This window comes from Squalius cephalus, assembly GCF_949319135.1.
Source record: "Squalius cephalus genome assembly, chromosome: 15".
In the NCBI taxonomy this organism is placed as follows: Eukaryota; Metazoa; Chordata; class Actinopteri; order Cypriniformes; family Leuciscidae; genus Squalius; species Squalius cephalus.
In genome coordinates, this window is record NC_137136.1 from 27,395,253 (window position 1) to 27,411,200 (window position 15,948).

The 15,948-nt window shown below is 35.0% G+C and overlaps 2 protein-coding genes across 5 annotated transcripts in view; both read right to left on the reverse strand.

Annotated features, from left to right (window-relative positions):
* Positions 1 to 4,166, reverse strand: part of enpp2 (ectonucleotide pyrophosphatase/phosphodiesterase 2) — a 48,054-nt gene extending 43,888 nt beyond the window's left edge. For 2 of the 4 annotated variants that reach the window (XR_013823752.1, XM_079895307.1), the window contains exons 1-3: positions 4,068 to 4,144; positions 3,460 to 3,562; positions 64 to 219 (exon numbers count right to left, since the gene is read on the reverse strand). Coding sequence is in view for 3 of the 4 variants with exons in the window: in XM_079895307.1 (XP_079751433.1) it covers positions 64 to 219; positions 3,460 to 3,562; positions 4,068 to 4,085 (277 nt within the window). In the remaining variant the exon portion in view is untranslated. Of the gene's footprint in view, positions 1 to 63; positions 220 to 3,459; positions 3,563 to 4,067 lie in introns of all 4 variants that reach the window. The other 2 variants (XM_079895306.1, XM_079895305.1) reach the window with 1 other exon arrangement.
* A 604-nt stretch (positions 4,167 to 4,770) lies between these two features.
* Positions 4,771 to 15,948, reverse strand: part of taf2 (TAF2 RNA polymerase II, TATA box binding protein (TBP)-associated factor) — a 47,537-nt gene continuing 36,359 nt past the window's right edge. The window contains exons 22-26 of the mRNA XM_079895301.1: positions 14,731 to 14,840; positions 11,975 to 12,183; positions 7,203 to 7,361; positions 6,890 to 6,980; positions 4,771 to 5,756 (exon numbers count right to left, since the gene is read on the reverse strand). Coding sequence (XP_079751427.1) covers positions 5,479 to 5,756; positions 6,890 to 6,980; positions 7,203 to 7,361; positions 11,975 to 12,183; positions 14,731 to 14,840 — 847 coding nt within the window. The 3' untranslated portion in view covers positions 4,771 to 5,478. The remainder of the gene's footprint in view (positions 5,757 to 6,889; positions 6,981 to 7,202; positions 7,362 to 11,974; positions 12,184 to 14,730; positions 14,841 to 15,948) is intronic.

Below are 15,948 nucleotides of genomic sequence, written 5' to 3' on the forward strand. Positions count from 1 at the left end.
AGACTTTGGACACCACTGTCTATCTCATAACTGTAAAGAAAAACAGATGTAGATGGGGCTTACCTGTTTTCAGGCAGTGCTCATCAAAGTCTGAGCAACACGTATTGTATGTTTTACACAGGTTGTCACAGCGACAGTTTGGGGGTTCTGCTTCCACTAGTTCAAAGCACCTGTTTTTGCAGGAACTTGATAGGCTGTTAAGAGGTTGGTCAGAGAGAACTTGGAGGGGATAAAGATCAAGAAAGAGAAAAAAATAAGATAAAACAAAGATTAAAGAGAAATTTTAGATCTAAAAGCACATACCACCAAAATCAAACGTTTGTCATGCATGTGCAAAGACTGCTCTGCTTTGAAGCCAATGAAGCCTTGACAAGCATATGCAGTTCAATTACTTCCACCTGTAAAATCTCAAAAATGGGTCAAGGAGCTGAAATGTTCTCTGTACATCTCAATATTGACTTAAGGGTAGAGCAAAGCAAATATTTCCTTAATTTTCGATCACCAGCTGAGAGAGCAACAGAAAGTGGCTGTTTCATTAAATGTTCCTGGCTCATTACTACTAACCTACATGAACTGACTGACATGAAGGCTTGATTAAAAAAAATGCGGACCATTTAAACAAACAAATGATGCTATGAAGTTAAATTGCAGAATGAACAATGAATCATTGAATACTGGATAATGCAAGGTCAAATTATTTCCTTTCATTCAAGCTCGATTAAATTCTCAAAGCTAGGCTACAGAAACAGTCTTGACATGTTTAGAATGGCTTCAGTTGAATTGGCCTGGTAGATAAACAGACCAAATACACAGTGATGCTGTCCAACATACACAGCAAAACCAACTTGAGTGAAACCTCTACAATATCACACGGGCTGGACTCACAAAGCTATTACATGCATGCATTTAACACATCAACATAAATGTACATTTCATTACATTTCTAACTAAATTTCTAACATTTCTAATTTCTGAATGTACGTTAACTAGTGATCTTTTAAACATTAAACTTTGTAACTAAATGTGCATTTCAAAGGCAATACTTGCAATTTGCAAGGAAAGTGTTAATAATCTGGGTAAAGGAGGTAAAAGTAATTTTAAGGCAGTTAATGCCTACTTTGTTCATGCAACAGTTTGTGTAAGACTGTTAAATAATAAAAGTAGTCAACAGAGCTGCTCAGTCATGATGTCAATTTTTAGGCCAACCATGGGAATCTCTCATGCCATGGGTTCTCTCAGGAATTTCCTGAGTTTACATAATAGTTGTGATAAATATAATTGTAATAAAAATAAGGTTCAAAACATTATTTAAAGAGACTTTCACATTTAGTTGTACAACATAAATTACGCCATCATACCCCAAAAAAAAAAAAAAAAAAAAGATCAAAGAACTTATTTTACTGACGCCTTTATTATTTTCCTCTTATTTTATTATCGTATTCCTTTCCATATAATAGCACTAAAAATGGTGGCGCAACTAAGAAAGAAAGAAACCAATGACAGTTCAGTCTACAAAATATTACAAACACGTAATTACAGTTGATTATATTTTGAATTTCTATCAATTTAAAAGAGGTCTCTGTAAGTTTTTCTTTACGTTTAGCTATCCGTAAATGTCCCAATAGCATTGATAGTCTTGGACTTTACTCTGACGCTTAGTTTGTTTATTAGCGGCTGCCACTTCACAGTGAAGCTGTTTGTTCATGTTTAGTTTTGTTCCTTTTCATCCATGCTTTTCAAATAATAGACACATTCATACTGAATGTAGTTGGACTAAATAATGAATTTTTTTTTTTTTTTTTTTTTTTTTTTTTTTTTGTGCACTGTTGGTGGCTTGTGTTTTTACAAGGCTGGCTCATTCATTGCCTTGGACTATGAACTGCAGCTGTATTCTTAATCTATGTAGCCCATAGAAATAGCTGCTATGCAGTATATGTAGGTTATAAGATATCTATGGAAGTAGTTCTAGTAGTAATTCCATGACACGCCTGGTCATGTTATGTCAATATGGCAGCACCCAATAGAAACAGATTTTTCTTCTTAAGAACTCTTATATTTTAATATTTTCCTTATCTCATGTGACTGAACATCAAGTTCAGCTTATTTCTTCATATTTTACATTTTCACATTTTTTAAATGAAAAAATAAAAAATAATAATACTGAATATTCAATTACAAATTGAAGCTATGGGCTATTCCTAGTTTTCTGTGCCTTTTGGACATCATAAAGTTTAGAAAATCAAACTTTGATTTGATGAACTTTGAGTGCCAATTTAAAAGAAATGTGTCCCCTCATTAGGGACAAATGAATAACAGTTTAAAATACGTATGATTCTAATCAATCATAAGTAGATTATGTGTATCATTGTGTAGATTATTTTAAACAACTTGTGTTCCTTTAAAAGAATATCAGTTAATAAATTATTGGTAACACTTTACAATAAGGTTTCATTAGTTGACATTAGTTAACACAAACTAATAATGAACTGCACTTCTACGGCAGTTATTAATCTTTGTTAATATTAATAATAATAATTTGTTACATTTATATAGCGCTTTCAGGTACTCAAAGCGTTTTAAATATGGAAGCGGGATCTCCTCAACCAACACCAACATTAACACCAACAGTTAATGTTAATTTCAACATTTACTAATACAGTATTACAATCAAATGTTATATTTGTTAACATGAGTAAAAGCACTGTGAGCCCTAGAGAAAAAAAAAACCTATACCAAAATGTATTTAAAATACATTTATTTCATACGAAGCATACTACAAATCCATTAACATATTTATTGACATATCGTTTGAGACTTACTGATATAAATATTATAATTAAACTTTAGTTGGAGTACTTTACTGCACACTTCTTGATATTAAGCCTTAAAATGTGTTAAATATCACTATTAGTAAGGATAGTATGACCGCTGTATAATATCAGTCTTTAAATGTATTTCAATATTTAAAGTGTATCTACAGATTGGACATTCTGACTTAAAATCAGCCAATGCGTCTGAGCAAAAATAAGCTAACATAAAATATTTCTCAAAAACCTTTTTATTAAAAAAAAAAAAATTTCTCTATATTAGAGAGAATCATTATTGATATATCAAACAATGCAACAAAAATGGGGGAACAAATTCACATATAGAAAGTGTTGTATTTATCATAAAAATGGAGAACACACACCTCAGGACAAAGGAAAGATTTTTTGGTTCCAAAGGCTTTAAAATGTCTAAAACATTTTTTTTTTTTTAAACAACTTCAATATGCTAAGAGTTCAAATTGTGTTATTTAGGGCTACAATTGCTTTATATTACAAAGCAATTTAAATATTGTTCAATATTTTAAGTAAGAACATGATATTTCCTGCATGAGGACACAAAAGCCACATAAACTATATAGGCCTATATTATATAGTATATGTAACCTAAACAAATTCTGAAGTATAAACCTACATCCAGAGAAAGACTCATCTGATGATCTTGCCTTGTCGGACCGCCTGACCACATAAGCCTCACACACAGTGCACCGCGAAAGAAGATACATGACGGAGAATACCTGCGTACAAACACACCGTTAGAGAAGACATAACGGAGACCTGCGTACAGACACACCGTTAGAGAAGACATAACGGAAAACACATGGGTAGCCTACAGATATAGCAGTAAAACACACTCATTCAACTATGAATGAGGTAGTAGAGGTTGTAAAATAATGCAAATTTAAAGCGCCGTCAGTTAATTTCACATTTCTATCAACATATAGGACGGTAGAGAAGACATAATGTAATGGCATTTTATTAGACTTCTTGCATTGCGAAAAAGATAATTGAGGTTTCCAAACAGCAAATCCAAGCAGTGTAATACATTTATATTTTCAGCTGCCAATAAACTGCCTTTTAAAAGTTTTCATGCGACTATGTTAAAAGACCTATGTGCAATAAAATGGCGTTATAATGCCTTTGGGTCAAGGCATATTATTTAATCACATCTATAAAATGTAATAGAAAAGTCAGCTAAATGTATAACTCTTATTATAAAGAGAACACAAAAACGTACCGTACCCATTTCAGTTGCAGCATGGTTGATGTGTGTCTGGTCCCTGACTCACTGCAGCACTGAGTGAGATTCACGTGTTTACTTTACCCTCAACCAATACACACAAGGAAACATGAACTAACGTCACATCTGGCAAACCTGTGACGAATTACACTGAGACTTTTAAAAGCCCCCACAACACTTAGCACTGATATTAAGCAGACATTTAATGTTAACATTAAGATTCCCGTATTGGTTCTCAAACTGTAGCAGTTCTAGTTATCTGTTTGGATTTGTATTCAAGAATGTGTTATTTTTGGGCCCAAATTAATTTGTAGTTAGGTCTAAAAAGATTGGAAACATTAGAAGGAATAATAAAAGTTTTAGTAAAATAACATCATAGTGGCCTGTAGGCCCCTAAACAATCATGAAAGTAAATCATAACAGAACATGGAACTTTTTTTTTTGTGCTAAACTTCACATGCTATGTGCTAAATTTTTATTTTGTCTTAATATCAGTGTACTCCAAGCGTGCATCCCAAACACTAATTCCAATAAGCTTACAGTTCCTCACCACATGTATAGATTTACATGCCTGAGAAATAATTAAGACATTTACTTTTTTACCTACAGTATTTATCAAAACAGAGATCCAGTTTAAGAACTTTTTTTTTTTGTGGCCAAAAAACAAAAAAAACCAAAAAAAAAAACCCCACAAAGATACAAAGCTTATTCAACAAAATCTCTTTATGGATTTATACAATAAAAAAGGAAACAAGTGAACAAAAAAACATATTAATTGCAGTACTGAATTATACAATTCCTACAATAATGAAACAAAAACTGGGCTGGGGTGTAGATGTGAAACTGGTAAAAATTACTTATGGCTTTAATTATTACACTTTCCAATTAACAGTTCAGTGAAAAGTACTACTTACATGTACTGTATTAAAATAACCCATGAATATATTTCCTATTTAAAAAAAAGCTCACCTTAAGTAAACCATAGAGACCACAGAATGAAATGTTCCCTAATAAAAGTACTTTCCAGAATGTTGACATTTATCTTGAGATACAGTGGCTGAATTTAACCCTAGTGGTCCTGGGTGGTGAGAGTCAGTGGATCTGTGTGTGTGCGGTTAAGAGGGCATAAACCAGTCAGCTTTACGTGTGGTCAGATGACACTGCAGAACAAATTTTTCCTTCTTATGTACTGCATGTTAGGTTGTTACAGAGATGGGAAACAAACCGAGATTAGTTAACTCAACATGAAAATTCTGATTTACATGAATTGCAAAGAATTTTCATTTTTGCATAAACTATTGACCTATTGCATGTTGGGTGATATGGCAATCCAGCATTTAGATCACTGAAAATGGGTGAAAAAATAATTATCAAAAATCTATTAAAAAATGTGTATAGTCAGGACTAGGACTATCAGTCAGACAGAGATGGAGAACGAATGGAGCGGCCACTGGCAGGGCTGTTACTAAAAGCATGAGAATCTCTGTCTTTATCTTTATCCTTACTCTCATGCTTGTGTTTGTGTTTATGTTTGTGTTTGTGCTTTTTCTTCTTCTTCTTGTGCTCATGATGATGATGATGGTGGTGGTGGTGATCTCCATATTTGGCAGATGTGCTCTCTTTGCTCAGTGTGGGCATGGGTGTTCCTGGCATAGACAGGATGGCTTGCTCTACTGAAGATGGTTCCTTCCCTATGAAACAGTGAGAGAAAAGTTGAAGCAACATAAAACCAATTAAAACTAAATTACACTAAATTACCAGATTTTTAAATTTTCCAGTAAATACACAAATGTGCTTTTCACACAGGCAAAAGTATTCCATCTTTTTGCCCATAAGATACCATTCACACATCACATCAGCACCATGATTGTCAATAATCACAATGTCTGAAAGGGGCTAATATCTATAGACCAATTTCGAGCCGACGTCACAGTTACATCACGGCGTTAGCTGGTGGGAAAACTGGAGGCGGCCAACACAAACCAGCACATATTCGGCTACATAATAAGGAGCTTAAATTATTATTATTGTTATTAAATGCCATCTTGTTGTGTTGTTGGGTGCAAGAATCGACGGAGTACAGGCTCCAATTTGAAATGTTATCGTATAATGTTTTCAAAAAATATTGTGATTATTTGCGAATCATCTATGATTGTATACATTGTTTTGATTGATTGTGATTAGACTTTTTGAAGAACCTGGTAAGAAAGGGTAATCAAATACATAGTTAAAAAATGTATATGCTGTCTCTGGAATTTTTATTTCTAGAAAATATTCACATAATTAAAATTGCACCGTAATGTCACTCTTTACATTGTCGTCTTCTGTCTTGTACGTGACCATTTAGTGCAGTTATAGGCATCTAAAGATTTATATGCCATCAGTTTCTCTTTACGCTCAGTTTCTCTATTAGGTAGGTGTAGAAGTCAGGCCACTCAACCGGAGGTAGCGTTAACGTTAATCCTGTCTGATTGTCCATCCATTGACTGAGCGTGTACGGGTCAAAATACTTAACGTTAAAATAACTCTTGCAAATAACAATCGCGTTCCTGGACAGTGAGTGACCTTGAACATTAAGATCAAATCGGATTTTCTCCCGTCATTATTAAAAAACAAGCTAACAAAACTGGCAAACTAACGTTAGTGAAGAGGCCAGAGGGATAGTTCTGCCACCACCTAAGCTCCGCCCACAAAAAAACGTCACCATGTTTACCAACTGAAAAGGGGTCTATAGGCATAGATAAATTTAAAGATCAGACTTATTCAAGTTAATAGCTATTTCCAAAAATGTGTCTGTTGAGTGTGTTGTGTATTTCTGTCATGCCTGGAGTGGAAGGTCTCTCCAACATGTTCAGATGGTGGTAGATGAATGCCTGGCTGTCATGAACTGTGTCCATATCAATATCTTCCTCCTCCTGGGTGAGAAGAGAGTAGTTGAGAAACATTACAGTGCAAAATGAAGCCATATATATTTTCAGTCTTTCTTTTTTTAGCCATAGAGTGACTGTCGAGTGAGCAGATATATTTATAACATTTGACACTATACACAATTCAAATATTTAGGGGTTTCTTATTTATGGTAACATGGATCTAATTGTAACTGTGTAACATAAGCATATTCATTGCTGATTACTCACTTTGCTCTTCACTGGTGCTTTAGCACTGGGCTCCTCTTGCATAACTTGTCCAGGTTCAGGAGATGAACCTAATGGAGTCTCTGCCTTCCTCTTTAATCCCTGTGGGGCCATGGCCACACCACTCAATGCTGGCTCCATGACAACATGCTCCTCCTTCAGCTGAGGATGATTAATAAAAAAAATAAAAAAAGATTAATAAGCACCTCAGGGGTTTTTAAGGGTATTAACATTCCTCAAGCATTCTGGTTTGTGTTTCTTTTAAACTACCTAAGACAGGGGTGTCCAGTCCTGCTCCTGGAGGGCCACAGTCCTGCAGAGTTTAGCTCCAACCCCAATTAAACACACCTGAACCAGCTCATCAAGCTCTTACTACGCAAACTAAAAATATTTAATGTCTATTGACATTTTTCTAATGCTGTCAATCAATTAAAAAAAAAACCGAATTAATCTCACATTTTTAATCTCTACTCTATTCTCTATTTTTAATAACCTATTCTAACAAAATGTTAATTAAAACTATATTTTTATATTGAAAAAATTCAAATGTAGAAACACCATAAAGATGGTATATTTTAAATATATGCTTAATGGCATTCTTATGAATGAAGGCCAAAATCACAGCTACTGATGCAAATTGATATCTCAAAATGAAATTAGTAATTATAGACATTCAACAATACAAGTATGATCGTGATCCATCATTTTTAGCATTTAATAGGTTTATGTGAAGTTCACTTAAATTAAAAGTTGTTATATTTTTTACAGCCTATTATAATAAATGTCACATTTAGCTGTGCCTATATAGCAAATATAGCAAAGGATTTGTTCTACTGGCCCTGTCGGGCCGGTTCTGATTTTTACCTTTACGTATAGAATAATCCTTATAAAAGCTACAAAAGTGATTCAGTCAAGAGCTGTTTATTTTAACTTTGTCTTTTGTTGTTTGATTTACATTAATGACAGACAGCAGCAGGTGTATTAGGCTGCTGTCGCTTTAAGACCTGCTGCACATGATGCGGATCTGACACGCATCCAATGTTCTCATAACTCTTTACATTCATATAAGACTTTTTAGCTTGTTTAAGACTGTGCTTATGAGGATGCTCGCAAATAATGGGCATTTCGACAATTTTGGGTAACACTTTATTTTAAGGTGATGTAGTTATTACATTGTACTTACTCAAATAATCATTGAGTATTAGGAATGGGCAAGAGTACTTGTAAGTGACAGCGAGGATCGATCATTAAATCGATGATCGCCCTGACTTTAAAAAAAAATATATATATTTTTTTTTCTGATTGATTTTTGCGGCATTTGGGGCGTTTCCTGAGGTCTGATTTGTTAGCGTTAGACAGCACGTCTTCCAGACCGGCGAAATAAAGTGAAACTGGATTAGAAAGCGAGCTGCAGTGATGCCTGGAATCACTTTGATCATGAAATGCATTTAAGTGCAAGATGTGCAGCGTCAATCTCTCAGATACAGCACATTATAATGAGAACACGATTGTAATAGAATGTTGTAAATTCTCTGTGCTTTAGTTTTTCAGCACGCTGTAAAAGGAAGAGCGTGTCCACAACAAGAGTTACACATCAGACAAGCACGGTCAAGTTCATGTGCGCATTCGCGTCCTTTTGTGCAGATGTAAGTCGTAGGATTACTATTATATTGTCTGATATATCTTGTCAAATATAAGACGTGTTTGTTTGAGTTTAATAACCAGCTAGCAAAACGCTGCAGTTTACCAAACGTTCATTCACTCTTCAGTTTCAGCTCAAATGCAATGTCCGACATTATTGACTATGATTGGGTTATTTGAGACACATCTACACTGATATGTCATCCTCTGAGTTGATTCTGCTGTGTAGCCAACAGAAAACAAGATGTGTGCTGAATGTCATGGTGAACATGACATTCAGTTTGTGATAAGAGGTACCTCTTATCACAAACTGTTTTAATAAGAAACAGTTTGTTATAAGGGATAAATCCACAATAATAATAATAATAATAATAATAATAAAACATACTGAAAGTTTCATATCTCAAAGTTAAATCCCCAGTTTATAATGGTTTTTAAAATAGTTTGTTTTTCCACCTTTCTGAAAGGCCAGGATTTAAAAATCACCCCATTCACAACGTCAAAATTTTCCTCTCACACCCCTTTATGCAGTGTTCAGACTACACGGTATCAGCCTGATTTTGGCACGAACCATTTGATGTAGCATTCGTGGTGATTCTTAAATGACAATACGGCTTTTCACACTTGAAATAGTTAACCCTGGGTCATTCTAAACCCGGTAAAGGGAATCCTGGGTTATCTTGCTTCACGTTTCACACTGGTCATAATTTACCCGGGGTCAACAATCAATTGTGGGTATTCATAAACTGACGTTTCACATTGTACATTCCTAAACCCTGGGTTAACGTACTTATTTGCATAATATGGTGTCGGTGTCATTGATTAGATGAACGCAGCATGCGGCCTGTTTACATAAAAGCTCTAGCGTTGCGCATCCCCCAACTGCCAACTGAACTACTATCGATACTGAATGGACATTTCAGACTATAAAAGTTAAGATAAAAAACAATCAATAACCATGTTTATCCAATCATTAATCATTAATCATTAATCATATAACCCGGGGTTATAAAGCCCTATCTGTGAAAAGCCCTATAGGGTGTCAGGACACATGAATCAGTCGTTTTATATCGTAAAGTGTGCCACAGTGGACAACAACGCTTCACAAAGTCCCGACAGAAAGAAAGACTAGAAAGTTTAATTGTTTTCTTATCTGTGACATGAAGCTGACAGAAGCTCTTCCGTACACAGCTTTTAAAAATGCTGAAACAAAAGAAAGACAATGGTGTTGGTGCTGCGCTGTGGAATTACACAATGGAGGAAAGGTTTGTGGAGCTATGGAAACAATGCCTCTGCCTTTATGATGTTTGTTTCCACGAGACACTACCATGATAGAGCAGAAAAATAAATGCTGGCAAATGACAGCAGAGGTGCTTCAGCAACCCGGTGAGTACAGGAATTAGCATTAAGCCAAGATGCCGCTTCAGTAGCCATTGTTTGTTTAAGCTCTTGTTTCCAGAACTCGGTTGCTAGTTCTGCCTTCTCGATGACATCACACACGTCATTAACAAAGGCAAGCCATGATTTGTTGGGAAGCAACATGTATTCTGACATGTTTCTTGTCCACGACATAAGAATTTAGGAGTCAAAATCTGACACAGTGATTATCGTAACAGAAAAAAAATATGATGTAGTGTGAACCTGGCATAACATGTATATAAATCACAGAGGTGTGCTCTTAACAAATCATGTCTGTCCAATCAATCACAAGACAAGGCTCGAAATTGTGACCATTTTGGTTTGCATATGCTCCCGAAATTTAATCTATATGCATTGCACATACTGTGCAGTAATTGTTGAATGTTTTGTACACAATTGTCACATTAATTATAGCCATTCAACATTACAGTGTAATTGAAAGCTATCAATGTTTACTTTTAAAAGCTAACTTTTAATTTAAGTGAACTTAAAACAATCCTCACATAAACCCACAATAAATGGCATATTTACCTGTACCCTTCCTACCTGTCTAACAGGTAAGAAATATACAGAAACTGAATAAAGTTATCAAACAGACTGCACTGCATAAATTATAAATTAAATATAGATTAATCCTTAACAAATCTACAAAGTTCTTTAGTCAAGAGCAGTGAGTAATTTTCTGTTACCCTTGTTCTTAACATTAATGACAGACAGCATTATTAGTGGCTGCTGTCACTTTAAGATCTGCCGCTGCTGCACATGACGTGGATCTCACGCGCGTCTCATTTTCTCACAACTCTTTACATTCATTAAAGACTGCTATTATGTACGCATGATACTGGAGCACGTCTTTTTGTATGTCGTGTGTCTCACATAGACAGGACATTTACAGACAGCGTATTTTGTCTTGTCGCACTTGAATGGTTTAAAAGTATTTGCATGAATAAGAGCGTGATCATATAATGTAAGTCTAGTCAAAGGATAACAGAAAAAACGGATGCGGCGTTAACTGCTTTATTTTTTTTTTACACGCTAAACTGTAAAAATTGATTGAAATTGAAAGGGTGGCCAAACTTTTGCACATCCTATTTTTCACATTTCATTTTATTTTATACTCAATACTGCTACAGTAAGAATTTTTGTCTGAAAAACATCACAGCTTTCTCTAGAAACTGAATAGCATATCACTAGGATCCTTTCTTAAAAAGACAAATTATGCAAATTATCTTATTATTAATTAAATTAATTAAATTATCATGCAGCCTCAGAGGGGTGCCCAAACTTGTGCATAAAACTGTAAATATATATATAAAAATTGTAGTTGTGGTACTCCTACATTTTTGCTGGTGCTCCTACCTTTTTGAATGAGCACCAGTGCTAAGTTCGAGCTCTGTAAGACCCAATACTGTTGTCAAGTAAGACCGCCCAACTTTGTTCTGTTCCTAGATGAAGACAAACGGCACCTAACTGTATCAAACTATTAGAAATGCATGGCTGAAGTTTATTTTTAATGAAGTGCCTTAACGACTGAATGAGTTAAGGTTTGTTCATCTTAATTATTCTCAACCTGCCAGTTTTTCTAAATATCTTGTATTAAGCATCAAAACACAGGTAACACAGACTGTGGATACGGTGCGATGAAGTTCACCAATCACAGCATGAGGAAATTCAATTGTAACAGAGAAATGTAAGAATTTAAGTGAGATGTTTACAATGCTGGTGAAGGTCATGTTCGGGGTAACCTCTGGGCCACCAGGGCCCTGCTCAGATTTAATGGTGGGGTTGAGAACAGCTTTTTTCTCCTTCAGGTTCAGCACGAGACCCAACTCTGGCAACGGCAGACAGGAGGGTCGGGTCAGCCCAAACAGAGTGTAGTACAGATTTACGGCATCACATCGCAAACGCCAGTCATGACAGGTACCTGAGACACATAAAAGACATTTGAAGATTTCAACAAACCAGATTTGAAAGTAAAGATTGTCAGACTTTTGATTTTATCATAATCATAATAAAGCAAGCATGATGTGTACATTAAATTGTCTATAATTCAGTGGTCTGGAATCAAGTATTCTATATATTTGCATATATATTGTGACATCATTCAGGTTTTTGTTCCTAAACTGTTCTTGTGTTTAGATCTACTTCTTTATGCCCCTGATTACGTATAAAAGCCTATTTATTAAAGGGGACCTATTATGGCCCTTTTTACAAGATTTCAAATAGGTCTCTGATGTCCCCAGAGTGTGTATGTCAAGTTTTAGCTCAAAATACCCCACAGATCATTTTTTATAAGGTGGTTGTTTATACACAGTCAAACACCATGTAAAAGTGAATTTTGCATAATAGGTTTAAGTTTAAGTTTCTTGCTTCCAATTTTAGAAAAATTATATGGCATTGAACTGTAATCAAACCAACAAACCTGGAGCTACTACATAACCTGCAGTTATAGAAAATTAATCAACACCTTAGGAATGTCTGTCAACCAATCAAAATCACTAATTCAGCAATGCCATGGAATAAGAAATTTACATATTCACAAAGTGTGAGGAAATTCAGTCAAGTCCCTTATCTTGGGAAATCCCTCTCTCTCTCTGTGGCAATGCACCACTCTAAAGAAGCACTATCTACAGAGATAAATGTTTGTGGTGATTAATCCAAATATGCAGAGTACACAATTGGATTTAAAGCAAATTATGCACAGAACTTTATGCAACAGCAAGGGCTGACTACAAAGAGAAAGATCATCATATGAACCTGCAGTTCATTGTTTTATTCTAGCACAATTTTCATGTGCCGTTTTTGAAATTAAAGAAGAAAAAAAGAAAGAGATGAAGCCATGCATTCTAGAGAAAATACTCAGAATGTTCTTGGATCAGTCATGTATATTAAACAAAATTATAGACTGTGCAACTTCAAACATCACTGGAGGAATAACATGGTATGAACTGAGAAAGAAGATCATGGAATAAAATATTAAAGTCCTATAACAGTCTACAAACTCTTCATCCAATTTTATGAGAACTGACTTTCATCAGAGCTGGCAATGGCTCAGCACTTGTACTGCCAAGAGTGGCTACAAACCCTGAATGAACAGAAGTGTGTTTTAACACAATGAGAGCTGAACAAGACCTCCCTGTCAGAATATAAACCAAGAAACTGCTCACTACAGCAGCAGCTCTTTAAGAGACTTTGGTTTAAGAACCAATGCCAAGGGTTGAAAAAGAAAAAGAAAAAAGATTTATGTCAGTTCCTAAGAAGAACCGCCAATAATCAAAAGCAGGTTATAATGTGCTGTAGTTTCAATAGTATTGAATAGCTGCTTTCAGTCAAAACTTACTTTTGTGTTTCAGGCCAATAGTGCCTTACTGGTAGAGAACCAGAATTTAAATGTATCATCTGCACATAAATATGTTCTGAGGATGAATACATGTACAAACTCAAGAGTTCTTTTTAAAACAAACCACCTTGAGGGTTGCATAACAGATCAGTATATTAAATGATTATTGGCAGAGGGGTTTGGTAAATGTCAGGACATATTCACTAAATGTTGTCTACAAACATGGACCGTTTAGGTTTTAGCCCAGTCAACAATGGTAAATAGATGGATTAAATCCAGGGCCCAGTTGTTCAAAAATTGTAATCTGGATCAGAATTATCTAGATTTGAAAATCCCATGTTTTGCTATCAAGGATCAGGAAATCCATCTTACTTTTGTGCCGGTTTTTCAAAACAAAATAAGATTGAATCACCCTGATCCAGATACACACTTTTTCAGATTATCAGTGTTCCAAATAGAGTTACATTTCACAATGTAGGCTGTTAGCTACTGTATGCAAAGAACAACAGGTAGAAGAGTCAATGCGTATTTTAACACTTTTGCATTAAAAGTAATCTGATCGGATTTCGGCTATTGGATTGGATTAATGTGAATGGTTTTGGGTTTTCTTGCAAATATTTTGCGTTCATTTGCAAAGAACTCTTTTAAAAAAAATGTGAATGTAACGTTTCTAGGGGGAACACAAACTTTTGCGAGAGAACACAAAAAACATTCAAATATATAATGTTTCTTCCATTTCATATTTTTATTCCCATCACCATGTACCTTTAGTGCCCCCATATAGGTCTGATTGTTTCAAGGAAATTGAAAATGGAAGGAGATTATTGTTTATGTTGTTTTCTTTCTCTTCAAATAAAACAAAGTGACCCCACATTGATTCTACCTGTTGTCCTTTACATAGGTAGTAGCCAACATTGTGAAAAGTAACCCCATTTGGAGCACTGGTAATTCAGATTTGGTCATCTGAAAAAAGTGTGTATCTGGATCAAAGTGATCCAATCCTTTTTGCTTTGAAAAACTGAGATGTAAGATGGATAGAAAAACATGGGATTTCCATATCTAGATAATTCTGAACAACTGGGCCCAGATGTTAAATCTTACGAGACGAAAAAGTTAATGTGTGTATTCTACCTGAGTTCATCAGCTTCCATAGTTGGTCCACTAAAGCTTCGTTACACAACGAAGAATCCACTGCTTTGGTGAAAGGTGGATTCTTGGCAAGCATGCTGAGAATCTCATGCCTAAAGAGGGTAGAAAATTATGAAAATCAAAAAAAATAAAAATAAAAATACAGCAGTTAATAAACAATTAAAATTAATATCCACCATAAACTGTTATATCTGTTCCAATCTCTCTCTTGCTTCTTACCCAGTTCCATTTTAAAGATATATATTTTTTCTTAAATTCATGGAACAGTAAAATGACTTTCTTAAACTTTCTAAATCAATGAAAATAAAAGATAAGAGAGGTGTCACTTTTACCAATTTTTCGACTGTAGTATTGGTCAGTGCAGGTAAAGCATACAGTAAAAGTATCAACTCTATGTGGTTAAATATGCAATCAGTGTTCTATACTCCATTCCCACTAAAATTTTTGCCCTTGATAATAAAATTTAAGAATCTCAAACACTTTCTTGGCTTGGAGAAATGTAAAGTCATTTAGAATAGGCCTGTCACAATACCTACTTTTTGTTGGGCGATATATTGTAACGTAACGTAATGGTGCACACAAGAGGAAGAGCGAATTATACAGGTTTGTCTACAATTCAGTGTATAAGAATGGTAAAATACTTGATTTTCACCACAAGTTAAAAGTTCTTTTAACTTGAGCAATGTGCGTTTACAATGCCGCCGCGTCATGCATGAGATGCTGCAAAAGACGTGAGCGCAAAGGTCAAACACGTCTGTCCAGCGTACGTTTACATTAAAAAACAATGGAAAAACAGTGCAGTGAAATGCAAAACTGTTCTCTGTGAAAATTAACTAGACAGTCGTGACTGCTGCGTCCCGTGTGAAACGGCATTAACGCTGACTGTGAGCGCACACCATTTTGCGCCATCACGTTTATATTTGCACTAGAACAGTGGATTGCGGTCATGTCCATATATCGTGTGATAAGTCGATATATTGTTTATCAATCCAGCATGCCAAGGCGCATGAGAACTGTGATTGGAAGTATCAGGGTTATTCCACCAAATGGGAATGGCAATTTATTTATATAGCACAATTAAATACAACCCACATTGTCCAATGTGCTTTACAATAACTAAAAACACAAAAAAATAACAACAATACAATAGTAAAATGTAAGTAAAATACCATCAAATAAGTGCTTCAACATTTTAAAATA